Consider the following 22,249-nt stretch of genomic DNA (forward strand, 5'->3'; position numbering starts at 1 on the left):
CACAGCCAGATGCAAACCTCAAGGAGGAATAGCTCACTGCAAACAGAACCTGAATGTTAAAAACAGCCCAGCTGCAAAGCTTTTTACTGCGATAAACCTTCACAAATGAATAACCCTCCATCTCTAGGCAGACCTTGAATGTTTTTGCTGAGACATTACTTTCAGTATTTTTCCTTTCGATCACAGGTGATGTCATCGTTACTGCTCCAGGCTCTGAGTCATGAAAAAACATCTTTGAGCTCCAAAGAAAAGTTTTCTACTCGAGAATGTCTAAATACGAGCCGTCAACTGATGTTTTTTATTTATTTATTTTCAATACCAATAGAAAGCTTACTTGTGTGATGTTGCTTAATTGCACTGATCATTTTTCATGACAGCCATTAAAGGGATAGTTCACCCAAAAAAGAAAATCATGTCATCATTTACTCACCCTCAAGTTGTTCCAAACCTGTATGAATTTCTTTCTTCTGCTGAACACAAAAGATGATATTTTGAAGAATGTTGTTAATTAAACAGTTGACGGTAGCCATTGATTTCCATTGTATTTTTTTCCTACTATGGAAGTGTAAAACAAATCTTGTTTTTAGCTCAACAGAAGAAAGAAACAACATGAGGGCGAGTAACTGATGCAGAATTTTCATTTTTGGGTGAACTATCCCTTTAAGAACCACAGAACCAATAAAGCATCTACACTGATCATGAAAAGCTCTGGAAAATGAGATTTCTGAACGCAAGTGCAAATAAACATGCAAAATAAAAGGGGCCTGAGGGAAATGGGGCCCCTGATCTAAGCCGCTGACTCTTTTTAAAATCAAGACATGAAAACAACCTACTCTGTCTTACTAACCACTTTAACTCTAGCTAAAGGCCTGTGTGTGCGAGTGTGTGTCCACAGTCTAATGAGACTAAATGACCGAGCAGGATGTTTCTCCCTGAGGTTCAGACTCCGGAGCCGGACTGGAGATGTGCTCACACACTCTGCTTACGCAAACACAGCAAGGGGCCATTGAGACTATGAATAGATGTTTTTTCACAAAGCCCCTCATCTGAGGGTGCATCTGTATGAGATACAAGGCAACTGCAGAACGTTACCAGCAGCAATGATTAGGGATGCACGATATATCGGCCACCATAACGGTAGATACATGTTCAATTTTAATGTTATAGTTATCGGCCTGATAAGAAAATTTGGCAATAATTTCCTTCAGCTGAGGCACTTCAGATGAGCACTGTTCGTTATGATGATGGTTTTGAATTGCTTGAAATATGATTGGAATCACTTCAAAACAGGAAATAGTTAAAGCTGCACTATGTAACTTTTCCGTCCACTAGAGGTCGCCCATTCAAAGCAAAGGCGTAGTTTGATGATGCCAAGTTTGAGCATAGAATCTTGGGACATGTGGTCTTCACCTCACAGCCGGTGGAAAAGAATCGGGATAGGACCAAGGGGGTAGCCCAGCCCCCGGAAAGCGTACCACCCATAGGTGCGGCCATTGCTAACCAAGCCATCACCTGTTGTTAGCATCCCATTGACTCCCATTCATTTTGGCCTCACTTTGACAGTGAATAACTTTACATCTGAGGCGTTTAAAGACTCCATTCGTCCATTGTTTATTTCTAGACAAACACGACAATGTATAAAAGGCTCCATTACCTTGTATCTTACACTATCGCCCCGTTGAAGCTGTTTTTGTTAAATATAGGCTAACGATTGCGTCATAACCATGCGACTGTGTCGCGCTGTTGAGCAAATTACCGTATAGACCCGAGGAGAAGCTCGTAGCAATCTTTTAATGTCTATGAGGCAATCGGGGGGACGTGGAGGCATAAACGCAGATAGAGATGTTGCAGATCCTGGGGCCGGTTGCATAAACCGTTAAGACTAGTCTTAAAAGTTAGACATACATTTTTTTCTTTAAGACTGTTCATAATGTTTTTAAATCGGGCAGAAGTTACTGTAGTATGAAGCAGAGCAGGCCTGAGTGTATTGTTAAAGGCCGCTGGAGCGATTGTTAATAAGATTAACGCAACACACGCCTTGCTCGCTCAGCGGGACTTTTATTATGCCACAGTCACCATTTCTGCTTTTCTGGTCATGAGTATGAGGTAACGCAGCTCTGTTTATCATATTAGATAAGATTTTATGACGTTACTCTGTGCGCTCGCTCGGCGGCTGCTATGACACTTGTTGCACACTGCAGTGAGAGTAAAGCGTTTCTGCAAAATGAAACCGAGGGTAATGCAGATATGACGCAATTGACAGGCGACTCCCTCACACGTCCCGATTCCTTGGTTAAAATTGATATTCTCTCACGATTTACAAATAGTTGGAAACATTTGAGATATTGTAAGTACTCAACTGAACAAACAAAATATATAACACTGGCCTAGTGGTTTTTGGATATTTTACTGCAAAAATGTTACATATTGCAGCTTAAAGTGCAACATGTGCAGTGCAAGTCTGTCATATAGGCTAAATAAAATTATAATGAGAACATTATAATTGTGTGCTTGGGACATGGCTTTTAATGGTGAGACTTGTTTTTTTCTTCAGGCTGTCAAAAATTATTTTTATTTAGATATATCGTATTGTATTTTTTAGATATATCGTTATTTTGGCTTTCAAATATAAAGAATTATCTGTATTGGCCAAAGTTTTCATATCATTGCATCCCTAGCAATGATTGTGCATTCCTTGAAGGGATAGTTCTCCTAAAAATGAAAATTAGCCCATGATTTACTCTCCCTCAAGCCATCCTAGGTGTATATGATTTGAAGCCCAAAAAAAGTGCATCCATCCATTATAAAAGTACTCCACACGGCTCTGGGGAGTTAATAAAGGCCTTCTGAAGCGAATCGATGGGTTTGTGTAAGAAAAATATCCATATTTAACACGTTACAAAGTAAGATATCTAGCTTCTGGCGGACTGCCTTGCGTATTCAACTCACGAAAAAAGCTTAACTTGCGCAATGTATGACATCAGACGTGGAGTAAGCGGTTTGAACTGTGAGAGGCGTTAAACTTTCTTCGTAAGTTGAATACGGAAGGCGATCTGGCGGAAGATAGATAAATATGAATATTTTTCTTAGACAAACCCATCAATTCACTTCAGAAGGCCTTTATTAACAGTATGGAGTCGTGTGGAGCACTTCTATAATGGATGGATGCACTTTTTTGGGCTGCCATTATAAATCTTCGATTAGCCAGGATATAACTCTGATTGTATTCGTCTGAAAGAAGAATGTCATATACACATAGGATGGCTTGGGGGTGAGTAAATGTACATTTTTGGGTGAACTATCCCTTTAACACAAAAGGAAAACACATTTCTGTTCACAGGAAGCAAACCAATGCACCAAATTCATGCAAATCATGCCAGAACTTTTAATTTCTCTTCCAGTTGTTTACAGGTTTCCAACAGTGTAATCTCTTTCAAACTAATGGTCAGTTTTTGATTGAAGCACTGAAAGGATAAGCTTCCCATCACAGTCATCAGGATGCCCCCTTCAGCTGCATCAAAGCCGTGATGCTGCTGAATGCGTGATAGTGCATTGAGCATCACAGACGGGGAGATTTAAAGACACATCCCCCTCCGTATATTTATACCACTGCCCAAGAAGAAAAACAATCCCGATCACGTACACACACCCCTCTACAGTCAAATGAACTGAAGCAACAGCACAGACAATCATTACTGCTAAACAAAACACCCATGACTGCTCACTTGATGGTGTCACGGGCTTCTTAAACGGAGTAAATATACACTCGGATTAAAAACGTAAAGTGCTGCAACTGCATCTGGCTAAAGAGGTGCGTAGCGGTAAGCTAATGTAATTCCGTGTCAGATTCTTCAAGAAGATATTTAACCGACAGTGCATACAGCTTTAACACAAGGCAAACTTGATTCGTGAAGCTACTTACCTTGTTTTAGAGGGCAGAAAAGCTAGTTTGATTAATCCGTGAGTGCAAATCTGGATCCCCTCTTTCGCTATACTTGCTACTTTTAAACTGTGCTCTAAAATGTGCAGCTCCATCTTTTGCGTCTTCTCATTTGTGGTACATCTAAAAATATATAACTGCCTATTCCGTATTGATAAAAAAAAAAGAAAGAATAAATAAATAAATAATTAAGTAGAGCTTATGGACAGGGCTTTAAAACCTTCAAACGGAGCGGAAAGGAGGGGAGAGAAAAGGAAAAGTTATCTGCCGAGGAAAAGAGAGAAAGAGAGTAAAGCGGGGTGAAATAAAAGAAAGCACAACGAGGTGAACGGGAAGGGAGAAAAAAAGAGGACTGTCGGCCCCCGTGTTTCCACTCCGACAAGGATTGGAATGGGCCAGCAGCTGGTAACAGTGAAACAAACAACCTGTCAGTCAAAAAAAGGGGCGGGGCGAATTATACAGGAAGTGCGTGTGGGAAATGTAGTTCAGCGCTACATTTTCGTTTAGAATAGAATGCCATGACGTTTTCTTTTTTGTTTTAATAGAATAATAATCATATGAGTTTTTACCGAACTGAAAGTATTTCAGTAATGTCGTTATTTAACAAACCAAAAATGACAAGATATAGGCCAACTAGATGTTAGGGGCAGGGCCACTGCTCACATTTATGGGGCTCAGGACAGCATTTTTATTGATGGATGCCTTCTCCCTCAAGCCCAATGAAGACCTTACACCCCCTTCATCACAGGGCCTGGGACAATGTTCATTATCAAACTGGTGTGTCTTTATCTACACCAAAAAGACAATAGGTGGAACTTTTGTTTCTTTTTCAAGATTAAAGATTAGATATACATTTTGATAATCTTACCCACCATACAGAAAATGTACTTTTAGAGAAGTAAAAAAAAAAAGTTAACATTAAAAGCCCTGCCTACAATTGGTCCAGTTTTCTAGATTAAGTGACCCAATTTAGCCACTGACACATTTTACCCCACTCTCTTAGTATGTGATCTTTTCTTGAGCCTGAACACAATCCTGCAAATCACTAACAGTATAAAAGATGTGATAGAGGCTTTTCAATCAATAAACAAACCTGTTGCATCTTTATCTACACTAAAAAAGACAATAGGTGGAACTTTGGCTCCTTTTCAAGATTAAATGTGGAATGAAATTGACAAACGTTTATGTAGCCAATTGAAGTAAACATTGATAACAAACATGAACGAGGGGAAAAAAATTCATAAAAATAACAATACACGACAAAGCACAAAGTAATTTGAAACTACCATATATGCATGTAATAAATATACATTAGATCACGACATCAATTAATTTTCCATTTCCTGTGCAGAGTGCATCAGCTAATAAAAGGCAGAAGTTTAATAATTCACAAGTGCTGACTATTGGTAACCAGGGCCGGTGCTGCAGAGCGTCATAAAAACAAGCATTCTTTGTGTGCAGCTGTGATAAGATCCCTGGGACACTCTGATCTCTCACAGGGACAAGCATTGTTCAGTTCAAAGGACAGAACTCCTCTTTAGATGCGGTTTCTTTCTGCATTACCACTCAAAACATACTGAGCGGTAAGCGTTTGACTTCGCCCCAGGGGAATGGCTGTTTTTGTTTTTAATAACAGGTACGTTTGCACTTGAATTGAAAGTCATGGTTCCCTTTCAAGCACCAACATGCTTTCTTGTCCCAGCAGAAGATAAGAAAAAAAACTAATATTTTAAAAAGGAGAATATTTAGTTTTAAAATGAAATAGTTTGGCCGGCCGTGCAAAGATCAACCAATCGTTTGTTGTAGAACCTTCACATCAAATTACCTCTGTATCAACACAAGGATACGTTTTACACCTTTATCACTAACAGTTAAAAGCAAGTTTGCATTTAGTTTGTTTATTAAATCACAGAATGAAGGCTACCTGAAATGGTTTAAATGATTAAAAGCTTAACATTGTTCAGGTCAAGCAACAGTACACTTATCACTCCTGACAAGACACCTTGTGAATAAATGCTTGGCTGAAAACTAGACCAAGACATTCCCCAAAGATCAAACACGGCAACAGTACATTCAAGCTCTCACAAATAAAGGCTTAGCTACACTCAAAGGCAGCTTGTCAAAGCAGAAGTGGAGCACTAAAAGCAGTGTTCTGCAGAGAGAATCTTTTAATCTGAACCCCATGACCCACATGAAGCCCTGAGAACCAACCTCTTAACGGCATGATACTGGCTGCATGAGGCTCTCACTACAAATTTTAAAGGGTCATGACATGGATTGAGATTATTTTTAACTTGATATGTTCCTTGGGATGTACTCATATTAAAGTTACCCCCCCAAAAAAACCCCCAACCCTCATTCTAGCCCACCCAAAATGATCAATTTAAGGGCTGGCTCCTTTAAGGCTTGTCAGTAAATGTCCACTGCTATGATGGACTATCATTGCATATGAAAATATCCCTGTACTATTGCACACGAGGGTTTAAAAATTATACATAAACTTTTAATGGTCCAAAAGACCCGTTACACATCAAAAGTAATCAAGTTTAACTGCTAAATTACATGCCCAGAGAAACTGTTCGCAAGATATTTGGGATTTGACAGGTCCAATTATGATCCCTTACCATTGTCAAACACAGAAAAAAAAAAAGAAACCTTAGAACAGATAAATTATCCACCATTTATTGAAAACTGCATCACCACAAAACACTTCAAAAGCAGAGGAAGGTTTGATTTCCCGCACAGTACGATCTCCTCAACAGCACCAACTGTTTGAAGACAAAAGGGCAATTACATTCATAATCAGTGCTAATACAACATGCCACTGACAAAGCGTAAAGTAAATCAGGTGTTGCCCCAAAGAATGCAGGCATTTTATTTAGCAAAAAACCTGCAAAACATCTCATAGGGCACTGATGTGGGATCACGGCGTTAAGGATCGCCAGTGAGTAGAAGTGGCTGACCCCCTTTGAATGTGATCCGAAGATGTGGAGCGGCTCTCACCTTGCAAGTCTGGCTAGGAAACCCTTCAATCCAAATCTAAACCTGAGAGAGAAGAGACAATTAAACACCTGTACAACCTCACATTCAGAGTTCAAGTGCATTTAAGGAAATGTTCCTAATAAATCTGACAGCAGTACAACTGCAGCGACTCATTAGGATGGGATTTAATCTTTGGTCATGTCCGCAGCAAGTAAGGAACCACGTATCCTAAAAGCCTTGGTATATGACCAAATGCATAACATTCATACAACTGGGAAGGTTCAAGACCAAAAGACAGAAGCCTTACTTTTCATTTCACAGCACTGCGTGCAAGAATGAGGTCCTGCCAGCAGTTATTCTTTAATCTCAACATATGGGACCTGTGGGCACAACACAAACAAGTCAGGATTATCAAGACATGCTGAGCTATTGAAACAATGTCACAAGGCTTCTAAAAAGGGCAGGTCGCAGTATGCCGATATCCTCCCCGGAGAGCGTCTTGGACGAGTGCTGGGGGGTTATATAAGGTTGAGGTGGGGCATGTTGGGTATATGGGAGAATTGACAGCACACCGACACTCATTCCACTGTATTAGACAGGCTGTGCACGAAAGAGTAAATAACGGCACAGCTTGGGCGGCATGATTAATGGTAATGACAAATCGTGATAGGTCTTGGTGCAAAGGCTGCAATTTAATTAAACAGGATGTTGTCAACAAGGTTAAAGTGCCCCTTTTATGCCATTTTAAAGGGTCCTAATTTTAATTAGGACAATAGGTTCACATGAATCCAAGGTAAAAAGGAGGATTCGGTCTCACTAAACCCCTCCTTTCCAAAAGCCTACTCTGGTCAGACAGCCCAGTCTGTTAAAATTGTCTTCTGCTTACAGCACACGGCAGAAAAGAAACTGCCATTACTATGATTCAGCTCTGGAGGCTTCCTAAGTGCTTGAAATACAATGCAAACAGTAAAAATGGCATCTGTTTTTCTGCATCAATTCCAGCAAGAGTCCTTATTTTTTTTGCATTGCATGAAAGTGGATGTGCAAAGCTAAAAATGGTTTCTTCGACATGAACCACTCCCAGTCTCAGCTACAACTAGAGGGTTTGTGGCAGCCAAAGACCATCATAGGCTGGCATTCATTTGTTACATTGGAATCTGACGACTCGTCTCAGCAGTTCTGAATGAAATTCTCTTTTATAACCCAAGAGAATAACTTCATGCATTTTGATCTGTAAATTGTTGCAGACCTTTTACGTTTCACAAACAGCTTGTAGCAGCATATTTATACAAAAATAAAAAAAAACATAAAAGGGGCACTTTAATGTCTCCCTGCCTTTATAAATTCAATGGTTTAAAGTTTATCATAAAGACAACGAAATTAAGACTGCCACAAGTACTTCTATTGTAACTTTACAGTTGTAGAGTAAAACCAGATTTACAATTACAATGGATTTATTTTAGAGAAAATTACTACAGGAATATTTCTTGTTAGGATTAATAAATGTTATGATCGTCTTTACAAAACCATTAACAAAATTGAGATACGATTAGGTGTTTGGACCAGATTACTACCTTACTGAATACATTGTACAATAACCATTTTTCAAATGGGCAATGCAAACCGTAGATGTGGCAGAGGAGCAATATAGAAAGTCATTGGGTATTCAATGCATACAGGATTTTCATACCACGCAATACACGTAGCAACCATACTATACTACTCTGCACACTGCTAATGTCAGAGTTAACACCATAGGAAAGGAGGAAAAATAACCTTCATAATGAGGTCTTGTCTCGACCACTGCCAGGACCCAACAACAAACATGTAAGGTCCAATAAGAGCAGGTGTCGAGGTTCTCTAGCACTGGCATTTGAACATTCCAGTCAGACATACAACTGGATGCAGATACCAACAGTGCAGGCTAGTGGGGTTTGTAATGAGCCAATTTAACATTACATACCTCGAACATGCCTCCAATCACCAAAAGGGGTGCTGCGCCTCCCAGTGGACATCTTTCAGGTCACACCTACAGAACGGAAATTCACAGAAGTGAGATGTTGCTCTTCGTGTCTGACAAACGAAGGTACATCTTTTAAACTCATGGAATGTACTGCAGCGTTTTTTCCCACAAAGCTAATGATATTAGCAACATGGGTAAAGCGATGCTACAGACTTTATCTCTGAGGCATTTCCAACGACTAAGCTCTACTGAGAGGGGCCAGTCGGGATAGACCTCATTTTAATAGTTTTCCCAAATTACATTACAGATAAAATGAAAGCAGATACTAGGCCTATCTCAATCAATCATCTGACTGTTATTCGTTCATAATTGTGCAATTTATATTTCAATCACGTTTTGCCATCCAAATAAGGGAAATATTGCAGCTATATTATAACAAACTATAAATATAATTTCTCAAAGCATTAAAGTAAATCATATAAATCAATTTAGTATATAAATTCCAAGTAATGTGAAATTTATTAAATCAATTTATGACATCTAATCATCAGCACAATTCATAACCGTGACAGGCTTAGCAGAAACTATTCCAAATGAAAAAAAATGCTAACACGAAGCAACATTTACCATTTGAACAAGCTTCCTCAGGAACAAAAAGAATGCATTTTATTTAGAAACTCCCAGGATTGAGCCAACATGGTGTTCTGGAGCCTGAAAACAAACAGAAACATAAGAAAAGCATAGCACATGTACATTTTATGCACACTCAGATTGAGTTTGACTGTTCAGAAAGGCACATACTCTTTCATGGTTCATAAGAGCAGTTGAACATTAATGGCAATCATCAATACAAAACTCATTGTAAATTAATTAATTCTCTCAATTAATTCTTACCTACTGCACTGTCTGTTCACAGGAGGGCCATTAATGTCACCCGAAACCTGCAAGTACACAGTAATTTGAAATTGCATGCAAACAAACACTGACAAAAGAATTTCACTTGCTAAACATGTCTCTTCTCATAAGTAACACTGTCATTTGGTGGGCACAACAGTGGGTTGCAAGAGAAGGGAATTGTAGTTTTTGCACTGCACTAGTTCCTAAGCCCACTATGACTAGACCTTGACTAGTACTGTGCACTTTCGAAGCAAAACCATACAAAACCACTTACCTCCATATTGCATATGTCGACTACAACAGGCTTCAAACCACATGGGGAGACCGAGGAACTCCCTGAAGGGGGAAGAAAAAAATAATGTTACATTATGAAGCTGCAGCAACAAATTACAGCCGTTTAGGCATGGCGGGATATCCCAGGCCTCATTGTCATCATTGCAACGGTTCAACAGTGATGAAAGCAAACCTGGTGTTTTTCTAGCCACGCAGATCGAGGAATTTGCCATAGTTGATAAACTCCACTTGTGATGTTCTGCTTGGCAATTTAAGAGATCTGCTCTATTTATTTTAGTTTACAAACGTGACCAAATCACCCACAATACTGGATGGAATATACTTATTGCAGTTAACTGCAAAAGTAATGCGAGTAAAGAAGTTTTTAGTCGATTATACTGCTCTATTGTGCACACGAATCTACAGGACTAACGTTAATCAACCACGTGGTGCACTATTCTATTCGCTAGAAAGTATAAAAAATAAGTCCCTGCCTTATACGTATTCAAAGGTCACATAATTACACTTAACATAACACAACTTGGATCAATGAAACGCTTAAGTAACAATACATTACCTAGATTCAAGTCAGACGTCTTCAAACCCACGCTATCATGCGAGTTGAAGCAAAGGAGGAAGGAAGGAAACGGAAGAAGAACGTCACATTTATACCGCAGTAGCCAACTTTACGACGTTTTACGGCTCTGCGCCGCCCTCTGCGTTTCTGTGGTAACGTTAAAGGGATAGTTCGGGATAGTTGGAGTAGTATGAAGCTGCAGACTCGGAGCCTGCTGCATCTACAGTCCCGCACCCAGAGTCCCGCATTCTCAGGCCCCTCGTTTTTCGAGACAGCGCCTTCTATCAAATTGGATCGGGTAATGCAATTGCAATGTGAAGGATTTAGGCCGAAACGTGAGTATCATCAATTTTTATTTAACACATTTCTTTTTTAATCAAACCACTTTATAGATCATCGACACCAACATGAATAGCTCATTTTATATTTGTAAAGATGTTTATAGCTTAGCTAGCCTTTAACCTTGGACTTTTTGTAGACAAGCCATTGTAAAATCTGATTAAAATTAAGGTAGACCAAATAAATACATTGAGTGTGTTAATATCAAAGAATGTCACCATTAATTATTTAATCAGATTTACAGTTTGACCTTTTTTTAATGAAATCTTTTATCTTAAAACTATAAATTGAATTAATTAATGTCAAATGGAGTAATTTTTTTACTTTATATAATTTATGTAGCCTACTTAAATGAGTAGCCTACTTATAAAACTTACATATTAAAATTAATGCATGTTAATTAAACTGTGATATGAAGTTGTTGATATGAAGGATCCTGCAAATGGTGAAATAACTGTATCTGAATATATATATATATATATATATATATATATATATATATATATATATATATATATTATGAATATAAATATAAATGTATATAATATGAATATGAAATAATGTATATAAAATAACACTTTTTGTTTGCCCCACAGGATGTTCTCAATGGGAAACCAAAGTGGTTTCCCCCAAAGCCACGTGTGCCAGTCTACAAGGACAATAAGCAACAGCAGACATTCTGCACCTCAAAGCTCTGCTGGATAAGTCTAAAACTCAACTGAACTTCACAGATGAAGTGGAGTTAATTTGTAGTTTTCGTTTCCTGAGGTGGGCCCAAACATGTTTGTCAATTGGATTGTTTGTATTATTGCCATATATGCAATGTTTTATATGTTAATTAATTAATGTATTAATTGATATGGACAGGCCATCATTCATGGCCTATGTGAGATGCAGGCATTGTCCTGGCAGGAGCTGAGGAGGTGTTCCTCAGTGGCCTTACTTATCACCCTAGGTATGCTTGTAATTTGCATTTGCAAAAAATATATAATTTATTATTACACAATATTTTTGACAATGGCAATTATTTTATTGAAGTCGAGGAATTTAACAGAGCGATTGCCAAACGAATGAAAAAACAGTCACCTAGCAGAAAGTAAAGTTATTATTTTACCTTATGCAATTGAAGATGTAAAGTAAAGTCACTAACAAAATTCTTTCTTACTTTATTCTTTTCTTTGTCCTTTTTACAGCAACGTGATGTTTAGGTGATTGTTAAATAAAGTACAGAATTGTTTATTATTGGTGTTTTGTCTATTCTTATTTGAGTTAAGCTTTGCATTGCATTCAAAATATCAAAAAACAGGGTTTGTAATGTTAGCATGGTATGTTAATTAGACCATTAGCATAGGTTGAACTGAAAGAAACATTGGAATTTGAAAAACATTGAGGCAATATAATAATCACACAATATTAATATTGATAATAAGATAGTTCAATCTGTAATTGTATCTCTTCCATCAGTAATTTTCTTTCGATTAGGCTAGCCTACCACCCACACTCAAAAAATAACTACTGGGTAATTTGTTAGTCAGAGAACACAGTGTGTTTTTTGGCACATGCACTGAGCAGGGAACGCAAATATGTTAATTTGTTATTATTTTGTGTTAATTTATTTGAAAAACTTTAAAAGAAGCGAGACCGTTATATTGCATCCGGAGTCTGAGAATGCGGGACTCTGTGTGCAGGTGTTATACGATCTTCCGAACAGCAGGAGGCGCTGTCTCGAAAAACGAGGGGCCTGAGAATGCGGGACTCTGGGTGCGGGACTGTAGATGCAGCAGGCTCCGAGTGCCTGAGAATGCGGGACTCTGGGTGCGGGACTGTAGATGCAGCAGGCTCCGAGTCTGCAGCTTCATAATGTTGGAGTGTTCACCCAAAAATAAAAATGACCCCATTTACTCACCCTCAAGCCATCCTAGGTGAATATGACAATGTTCTTTCAGACGAATTCAATCAGAGTTATATTAAAATATATCCATCCGTAATAAACGTATTCCACACGGTTTAAAATATGGATATTTTTTGGACCTTTTTCAGTCCCATTTCCATTTTTTGTTCAATTATAAGGTTCAAATACTTCATTTTGGTGACTTTTTATGCATTACTTTGTACTGGATTATCTTGTCTGCCGGTTTCTTAACAGGCTATTTTCTGTGCATCAAAAAGCATGCTTATTTACAATGTTATCAAATTGCTAACCAAGATCATGTACCACCTTTTTCAGTCCAAACACACACTGTGTGTAGCGTATATTAGTGTATATTATTTGGCATGGATAACCAAAACTGGCCCACAATGTTCAAATCACAGATTCACGTGACAGAACTATTAAGATAACATGTTTTGGTTCATGTTGTGAAACTTGAAGTTTAGAAGAAGTCACTCAATTAACATTTGTATGATCACTATTTGGTCAGCAAACAAAGGTTCTTTATTTATTAATATAGCGCATACGCACACACAGTAGATAGTTAGGAGGGTTCGGGGGAATGCTCCCCGAGAAAATGTTGAATTCTCTGATCTACATATGTGCATTTTAGGACGCTTGAAGGCCAAAAAATGGATGAGAAATAGCTTTAAAACCAAGTCAGTGGGCAGTAGATTATTTGTCAATTTGTCTGCTCTCTCCTCATCTTCATCACTCTTTCTTTTTCTCTCATTCTCCTAATCTTGCCCAGTCAAGAAAGTAAACATAGGGTCAATTTATATTTAAAATATTTTTTATTATTCACTTTCTAAGACAAGTTAATTTACTGAAGGCTATGAAAAAATTCACAATATGTACACATTCATTATTAATCATCTTATGCCTTATATGAAGAAAGCTTTGTTAATGTTTCTTGTCCCCTCACATTGACAGTTGCTTACATGAATCACGTAAATTATATAGGCCTATTTTCAATTCAACATTGTGAAATTAGACAAAATTGTATTAGTTTGGCTGTAGTTTAGCATTTCAATCCTAAAACAGCTGTCAAATATGAAATGTTTAGTTTAGCTATTTACATCTTTTCTCGCACTTTATGACCGTTTACTGAAGCGTGCTGGAATTTGCCCTCAGCATCTTCAGTGAACATAAAGTAACTAACTAAAGAACATAAAGTAACCAAGTAAACCAAAGTAACTTCTTTGTTTTAATTGGTCATCATAAATTGCAGGCAGCTCAGATGAGAAGATCTTGCTGCTGTATATCTTTGCTGCATTAAAGTAGTGTTAATACAATATTAGGCAACTATTTCACATTTATTATATAGCCTACACATTGGAAAAATACAGAGGTCTGGATCAAAATTATTGGCAGTCATTACTTAAAAGAACACTTGTTCATTAAAAAAAACAAAAAAAAAAACAAATTTAAATTCTGGACCTTTGGCAGTGAGTGTTCGTGCCAACCCTCCGAATCAGTATGCAGTTCACTATTTGATGCACCAATAAAAGCCACCATAAAAATGTCCTTAAGGCAATCCTTTACATTCTCAATGTATTTTTTATTGTAAAATGAATGACAGATTTAAAAAAAAAAGAACAAAGAAAAAACCTAAATATATATTACCTTTGTAATCAAAATATATTAACATCATCATCTCAAAACAATGAAAACAGCAGATTTTTTAACTTGACTGCACATATAGCCTATGCCAACAACAAAATAAAGTTGAAGTGTAAAACGGAACTTCCACATCAGGGTTATTATAGTGTTACAAAACAGATCAATATGGTCAAACTAACAGTACCAGTGACATCAAATTAAAAGGTAAGTTAACATGGTACAAATAAGAACAATGGACTCCAGGACCACCAGCCTTTTCTCTCAAATAACAGCTCAACACGTTTTTGGCAGTTCAGCCATACATCTTGTTCTCAGTTTGTTTTTAAGGCTGTGGGCATTATGTCTGTAGTAATATTCAATATTCATAGCCATACCCCAGCAGGCACACAACGTCATAAGACGTTGATATTTGGTTACATTTTGGTTGCGACATCAGGTGACCAAAATTCAACATCAGCTCAACGTCTAATGCCAACGTTAATTTGACGTCCAATACCAACGTTAGCTGATGTTGATATTTAGTTGTTTTTAGGTTGTGTTGTAAAGTAACTAAAATCCAACTTCGAGCCAACATCTCAAGCCAACATCATATTAACGTCAGATTCTAACATCGTTAGACGTTGATCCTTTGTTGGTTTTAGGTTGTGGTATTAACAAACCAAAATCTAACGTTGAGCCAACGTCTCAAGCCAACATCATATTAACGTCAGATTCTAACATCATTAGACGTTGATCCTTTGTTGGTTTTAGGTTGTGGTATTAACTAACCAAAATCTAACGTTGAGCCAACGTCTCAAGCCAACATCATATTAACGTCAGATTCTAACACCATTAGACGTTGATCCTTTGTTGGTTTTAGGTTGTGGTATTAACTAACCAAAATCTAACATTGAGCCAACGTCTCAAGCCAACATCATATTGACGTCAGATTCTAACATCATTAGACGTTGATCCTTTGTTGGTTTTAGGTTGTGGTATTAACTAACCAAAATCTAACGTTGAGCCAACGTCTCAAGCCAACATCATATTGACGTCAGATTCTAACATCATTAGACGTTGATCCTTTGTTGGTTTTAGGTTGTGGTATTAACTAACCAAAATCTAACGTTGAGCCAATGTCTCAAGCCAACATCATATTAACGTCAGATTCTAACATCATTAGATGTTGATCCTTTGTTGGTTTTAGGTTGTGGTATTAACTAACCAAAATCTAACATTGAGCCAACGTCTCAAGCCAACATCATATTGACGTCAGATTCTAACATCATTAGACGTTGATCCTTTGTTGGTTTTAGGTTGTGGTATTAACTAACCAAAATCTAACGTTGAGCCAACGTCTCAAGCCAACATCATATTGACGTCAGATTCTAACATCATTAGACGTTGATCCTTTGTTGGTTTTAGGTTGTGGTATTAACTAACCAAAATCTAACATTGAGCCAACGTCTCAAGCCAACATCATATTGACGTCAGATTCTAACATCATTAGACGTTGATCCTTTGTTGGTTTTAGGTTGTGGTATTAACTAACCAAAATCTAACGTTGAGCCAATGTCTCAAGCCAACATCATATTAACGTCAGATTCTAACATCATTAGACGTTAATCCTTTGTTGGTTTTAGGTTGTGGTATTAACTAACCAAAATCTAACGTTGAGCCAATGTCTCAAGCCAACATCATATTGACGTCAGATTCTAACATCATTAGACGTTGATCCTTTGTTGGTTTTAGGTTGTGGTATTAACTAACCAAAATCTAACGTTGAGCCAATGTCTCAAGCCAACATCATATTAACGTCAGATTCTAACATCATTAGATGTTGATCCTTTGTTGGTTTTAGGTTGTGGTATTAACTAACCAAAATCTAACGTTGAGCCAACGTCTCAAGCCAACATCATATTAACGTCAGATTCTAACATCATTAGATGTTGATCCTTTGTTGGTTTTAGGTTGTGGTATTAACTAACCAAAATCTAACGTTGAGCTAACGTCTCAAGCCAACATCATATTAACGTCAGATTCTAACATCATTAGACGCTGATATTTTGTTGGTTTTAACACATTTGTATTGGAGTAGACCTCCCGAAACTACTAGTGTTGAGGAGCGGGCGTGTTACGGATTCATGGTGTTGTCAGACGCGGCACACAGTAGGCAGTCTGTTTAGTATTGTCACCTTTTCCGTTCTACATGGAGCTCACGTGTCCGTTGTTTTTTTTAATTTATTTTGTATAAGTACTCATTTTTTATATAAGGATTTTTTTCTACTTGCCCTGCCAAAATTTTCACTGACCCCACCACAAAAAAAGTAATAAATAAAATAAAATAAGCCCAGTATTGTTTTTGTGGTTTTTGATCCATGTAACCTTAATAAATAAGTTTATGACTCCAAAAACTACTAGCCTAACTAATATCTATTGTAAATATTGTTAAAGACAATCAGTAATAAAATAAGAACAAATAATCAAATTACGAGCAACAGCACAGCAGAACAAACATACAAATAATGTAGGTTAATATAGGTCTAAACTAGATTTTCAGGTACACAAATAGTAATCAAATGTAAAATATTACTGCATAGTCTGCATTAAATTATATATCACTGCATATAAATATAGATGAACCCTTATTAAAAGTTATTCCGTCAAGAGTCGGGAGTGATTTTTTTTCTCTTTTGTTATCGCTACGATATTTTCCACTTTCCATGTTATACGTTAGGGGGCGCTATTACACATCTCCTGAATGAGTGCAGCATCTCTTGATTAAAACAAGCGAAGAAGAAGAAGCAGCAATGACAACGATTACAGACTGGTGATATCACTGAATTCATAGTGTGAAATATCCTAAACCATTGCTTTTGGTTCCATCTAATAATTGCTCAGTCAGTTGTTTATTGTTTCTTATCTTTTTTGTGTACATATTCACAACAGACCTAAGTAAATGTTTAGAGATTTTTAGGTTTTAGATTTTGGAATTGCATGTTATCACTTGTGTTGCCAGAAGATAAAAACCTGGCATGGGTGAGCCCATGACCTTCCATCTAGCACCAGAGTAGAACCAGAGTGACATCTTCATTAGATATGACGAACCTGACAAAAACTATGACAACCGGTTCATAATGTGTTATGTATTATTAATTATTTGGACATTTAAATCCTTTTCTTTTTATATCCACAGGCTGATGACAAATGAGATAATGGCCAGTTTCAATATGAATGTAATGCAACGTCTGTCCAACGTTGGAGGTTGATGTCAATCTGGTGTTGTGTTTAGAACCCTACGTCTGATTGATGTCAGAACCCAACGTCAGATTGATGTCAACATCCAATGTTGGACGGACGTTGCATTTTGGTTGAAAATGAAAATCGGGTTGACGTCAGAACCCAACGTCAGATAGACGTCAACATCCAACGTTGGACAGACGTTGCATTTTGGTTGAAAATGAAAATCGGGTTGACGTCAGAACCCTATGTCAGATTGACGTCAGAACCCAACCACTTATCAAGAAATATTCCAGAGATCTCACGTCCGAGTTTGAAAATGAAATAAGACACCTGAACACAGTATATGCTGCCACTTTCCCTCCTAACTTGTCCCCTCTTGGTCTCCTGAATGCAATTAACAAGATGCAGCTACGATTTTTGGAGAATTCTGCATTGTTTTATGTATATTTTGTACATTGCCTATGACTGTTGCTGGTGGGGAGAGAGCTTTCAGTAAGCTAAAACTGATTTTTTTTTTAGGTCTACTATGTCTCAGGACAGGCTTTGCAGTATTGCCATGTTGTCCATTGAAAGTCAGTTGGCTAGAAAGTTAGACTTCAAAGACTTGATCAATGACTTTGCTAGCAAGAAGGCTCGGCGCTGGGCTCTTGGTGAGTCAGGCTGAGCAAGGTCTAGTGAAAGCTCTCAAATGGTCCCAGCAGGCACCGGACGTCAATATGACGTCAGATTGATGTCAACATCCAACGTTGGACAGACGTTGCATTTTGGTTGAAAATGAAAATCGGGTTGACGTCAGAGCCTAACATCAGATTGACGTTGGGTTCTGACGTCAACCCGATTTTCATTTTCAACCAAAATGCAACGTCTGTCCAACGTTGGATGTTGACATCAATCTGACGTCATATTGACGTCCGGTGCCTGCTGGGACCATTTGAGAGCTATCACTAGACCTTGCTCAGCCTGACTCACCAAGAGCCCAGCGCCGAGCCTTCTTGCTAGCAAAGTCATTGATCAAGTCTTTGAAGTCAAGCTTTCTAGCCAACTGTTTCACAGTGTTTGGATGTACAAATGAAAACAGAAGTCTTTTTTCAGTTCCTTCTGATCTGTGATCAGTGATTTCTTATGTGTAGCTAATTATTTATTATTCGTGCACACACTGCGGCTTCTCTCTCTCCCGACAGAATGGTGTTTTCTATCTTGTGAGTCAGTGTTTTTGGACGTCCTCGTCGCGTCTATCTGTTCTACAATGTGCATACAGTCATGAGTTTCTGCTCAACATCGGCAGACTCCCATCTCTTTAGAGATAAACCTCACGCACGCCGAAGCTCGTGCTGCACTGACCGGTCGGCCTTCAACATCCCCGACCCCCAGTACTGCATCTGGCCCACAGCAGAGGCACCAAACGCGGCGCGAGATTAAGCAGAAGGGGGGTAAGCGTGAGGGTATCCGGCTAGGCTAGCCAGCTTTCCCCACAATAAACTGGATTACATTCGATTACTGCTGTTGTGTTTTTGTTTGCGCTGTGTACTCAATGATTTAGATATCATTTATGTAATTATTACACCCTTAATCAATTATAAATGTATCATTTAAGTTAATCAATCATTAATAGGCACTTAGTTAAAATTCCTATAAATAGCCTATATACAAATAAGCTTTAAAATCAATAAATAAAGCTATAAAAATGACTACATTTGAGCTTAAAAATTCTCTCTCTATATAAACTAAACTAACTTTTACTTGCACTGACGTAGTAAGATTTTTCTTTAAGTTACCCTCTTTTGTAGACAGCTCTTTTCTTCTTGCTGTGTACATTTGTTTAAATTCTTAATATGAAGACGGACTCGGCGTGACTGGGACTCGTGTTTATTCAGAACTCTCAGATACAATAAACAATACAATAAACTCGCGCTGACAGACAGCGCACTCACAACTCAGTAGTTACTATAAATAACTTTGTTAGCAATCGCTCCTTCTCCGTGATGTCCGGTTCGCGAACGAATCATTCTTTTGAAGCGGTTCTTTTTAGTGAACCGAACCAGTTCACCAAATCGGACTGAATCGTTCTAAACGGTTCGCGTCTCGAGTCAGCGCTGATTCATAATTTACTAAAGTTACTAACTTTCTGACATGAGTGACAGTCCCTCCGACTAGAAATAAACTAATAACCAGAAGTATATGCTGTAACTACAACAGTTCACTGAACTGAGATGTGCTGAGAACTGATGTGAAGTGAACTCAGGTCCATCCGTCTCTCTGATAGCAGCTTGTGCGTCGTAGACCTCGTTAAACCACGCCCCCTCTGATCATTTCAAATGCAAAGATGTCAGCCAATCACAACAGTGGGCGTTTTTACTGAAGTCTCACAGCAGACCCCTTGAAACAGGGCATTCAGCCACAGGGCAAACAGCAGTATAGAAAAAATGCCTTTTATTTTTAAATTATGACATTTTATGATGTAAAAATCATACTAACAATATAAGTACACCTCAGGAAACATTATAAAATAATAGAAAAATGCCATGCCATGGGACCTTTAAGGCATTGATATTGGCTGCCTCTGTGTCAAGAGAGATTTTTCCAGACTGGATAACCACATTCCTGTCTTCATTGCACTGCCGTACTTTGAGCCAGACAGTGAGTATACAATAGCATTGAATGACATGAAGTAATTCTTCAGACCGTGCACTAGCCTCTGATCTGGTCTCGCTGGTGAGACTACATGTCGTGAGGATACTGTCAAGGGCCTCAATGACAGAAGGAAGGTGTTGTGCTACAGGTTTAACAACAGCCATGATTCTTGCACTCCAGTGGGTATCTGAGAGGCAGTGCAAAGAGCAACCTGTTTTCTCTTTGTAGATGGCCCAGTGTTCTGGGCTGGCACTAAAAAGTGAGTAAAGGCGATTGATGCAGCCAAAAAATGTTGCTACTTCTGGGCTTGTCTGTGCAGCATGCACACCTATAAGATTTAAGGTGTGGTAGGCACAGGGTGAAAATGTAGCTAGATGATTTTTCTTTAATATCTGGGCTTGGACTCCCTTGACCCTTCCTGACATGTTTGCCCCGTTGTCATATCCTTGCCCTCTGCAGTCCCCAATGTCTATCCCTTTGTCATCAAGCACATTTTCAATCATTTCTGCCAGAGCCGTTGAAAAACAGAGTTACGACACTCCCATAGACTTCCATAGGAACTGAGGAATGCGGAAGTAAAGCGTGCCATGGAGCGACCAATAGTTCAAAACGTCCTGTTTTCCCAGGACATGTCCTGTTTTCAAGTCCTGTCCTGGCCCTAATATAACAATTTTCTATCCATACAGAGGGGGGCATACTTTAAATGTATTGAAATTAATAAGGAATATTTGAGTAAACTTTGAGTATCATTTGAGTATCTCATTGCCGGGCCGAGTGTCCTGGTTTTCGGTAATCAAAATATGGTCACCCTATTATAGTTAATGTTGAATAGATCGTTAGACTATTCATATGTGACACAAGATGGCGCCGCCGTGCTCGGTCGCCGTTCAGGTCGCTCCGCTAAGACTTTGCTTTTATTTATTATTCTACTCTCTTTTACTCTCTATTTTTTCCAACGGATCATCTGCTTTGATCTGTTACGACAGCAAAACACTTCTGGAAATTGGTTACAACTACACTGACCTATTTCAGGACACTTTCTCCAATCTTCCATCTGAGATTCGCCGGGACGCCGAGTTGAACAATGGCCACTCGAGTCGACGGCGAAGATTCAAAAAACACCGCGGGAAACGCGCTGGGATCCGCAACAGACTGAGAAAAAGAGCATTCAGTCCTCCTCTCCCGAGCATTTTGCTCGCAAATGTCCAATCCTTGGAGAATAAGATGGACGATCTTAGAGCCAGGATAAGTTTTCAACGGGACATGAGAGACTGCAACATCTATTGTCTGTCCGAAACATGGCTCACGCCAGCGGTCCCGGATACAGCCGTGACGCCGTCCGAGAACTTCTCTGTTTTTCGGATGGACAGAACAGCCGAGGCCGGGAAATCTAAAGGCGGTGGAGTGTGTTTCATGATAAACAAGAAATGGTGCGATCCTAGGAACATCTCCATTCTTTCGCGATCCTGCTCGCCTCACTTGGAACATTTATCTCTCATGTGCCGGCCTTTCTACCTACCGAGGGAGTTTTCCTCGGTCATCGCTACTGCCGTTTATATTCCACCACAAGCAGACACGGGGCTGGCTTTATCTGCCCTCCATGATGTGACCAGCGGCTTCATAAACAAACACCCCGACGCTGCTTTCATCGTCGCGGGTGATTTTAACAAAGCAAACCTAAAGAAAGTATTGCCAAACTTTCACCAGCATGTCTCCTGTCCCACACGAGGAGCAAACACACTGGATCATTGCTACTCTCCGTTTAAGAACGCCTACAAAGCTCGTTCACAGCCAGCTTTTGGCAAATCGGACCATGCCGCCATTTTCCTCACACCGGAATATAAACAAAGGCTCGTTCAAGAGCCCCCGGTG

The 22,249-nt window shown here is 38.7% G+C and overlaps 2 protein-coding genes across 3 annotated transcripts in view; both read right to left on the reverse strand.

Moving 5' to 3' along the window:
• castor2 (cytosolic arginine sensor for mTORC1 subunit 2) overlaps window positions 1–4,384 on the reverse strand; it is a 31,572-nt gene extending 27,188 nt beyond the window's left edge. The window contains exon 1 of one of the 2 annotated variants that reach the window (XR_013816338.1): window positions 3,923–4,370. Coding sequence is in view for 1 of the 2 variants with exons in the window: in XM_079814830.1 (XP_079670956.1) it covers window positions 3,923–4,035 (113 nt within the window). In the remaining variant the exon portion in view is untranslated. Of the gene's footprint in view, window positions 1–3,922 lie in introns of both variants that reach the window. The other variant, XM_079814830.1, reaches the window with a different exon arrangement.
• A 102-nt stretch (window positions 4,385–4,486) lies between these two features.
• LOC307124814 (uncharacterized protein) lies at window positions 4,487–20,541 on the reverse strand (the record flags this gene model as incomplete). The annotated part of the gene is made up of 8 exons (XM_079814262.1): window positions 4,487–6,985; window positions 7,230–7,302; window positions 8,886–8,951; window positions 9,513–9,596; window positions 9,780–9,826; window positions 10,057–10,118; window positions 10,633–10,739; window positions 20,429–20,541. The coding sequence occupies 5 exons, from the start codon at window positions 20,539–20,541 to the stop codon at window positions 9,530–9,532; spliced, it is 396 nt and encodes a 131-aa protein (XP_079670388.1). The 3' UTR covers window positions 4,487–6,985; window positions 7,230–7,302; window positions 8,886–8,951; window positions 9,513–9,529.
• Between the last annotated feature and the right edge of the window lie 1,708 nt (window positions 20,542–22,249).

The sequence above is a fragment of the Gobio gobio genome, assembly GCF_949357685.1.
Source record: "Gobio gobio genome assembly, chromosome: 4".
Classification (NCBI taxonomy): Eukaryota; Metazoa; Chordata; class Actinopteri; order Cypriniformes; family Gobionidae; genus Gobio; species Gobio gobio.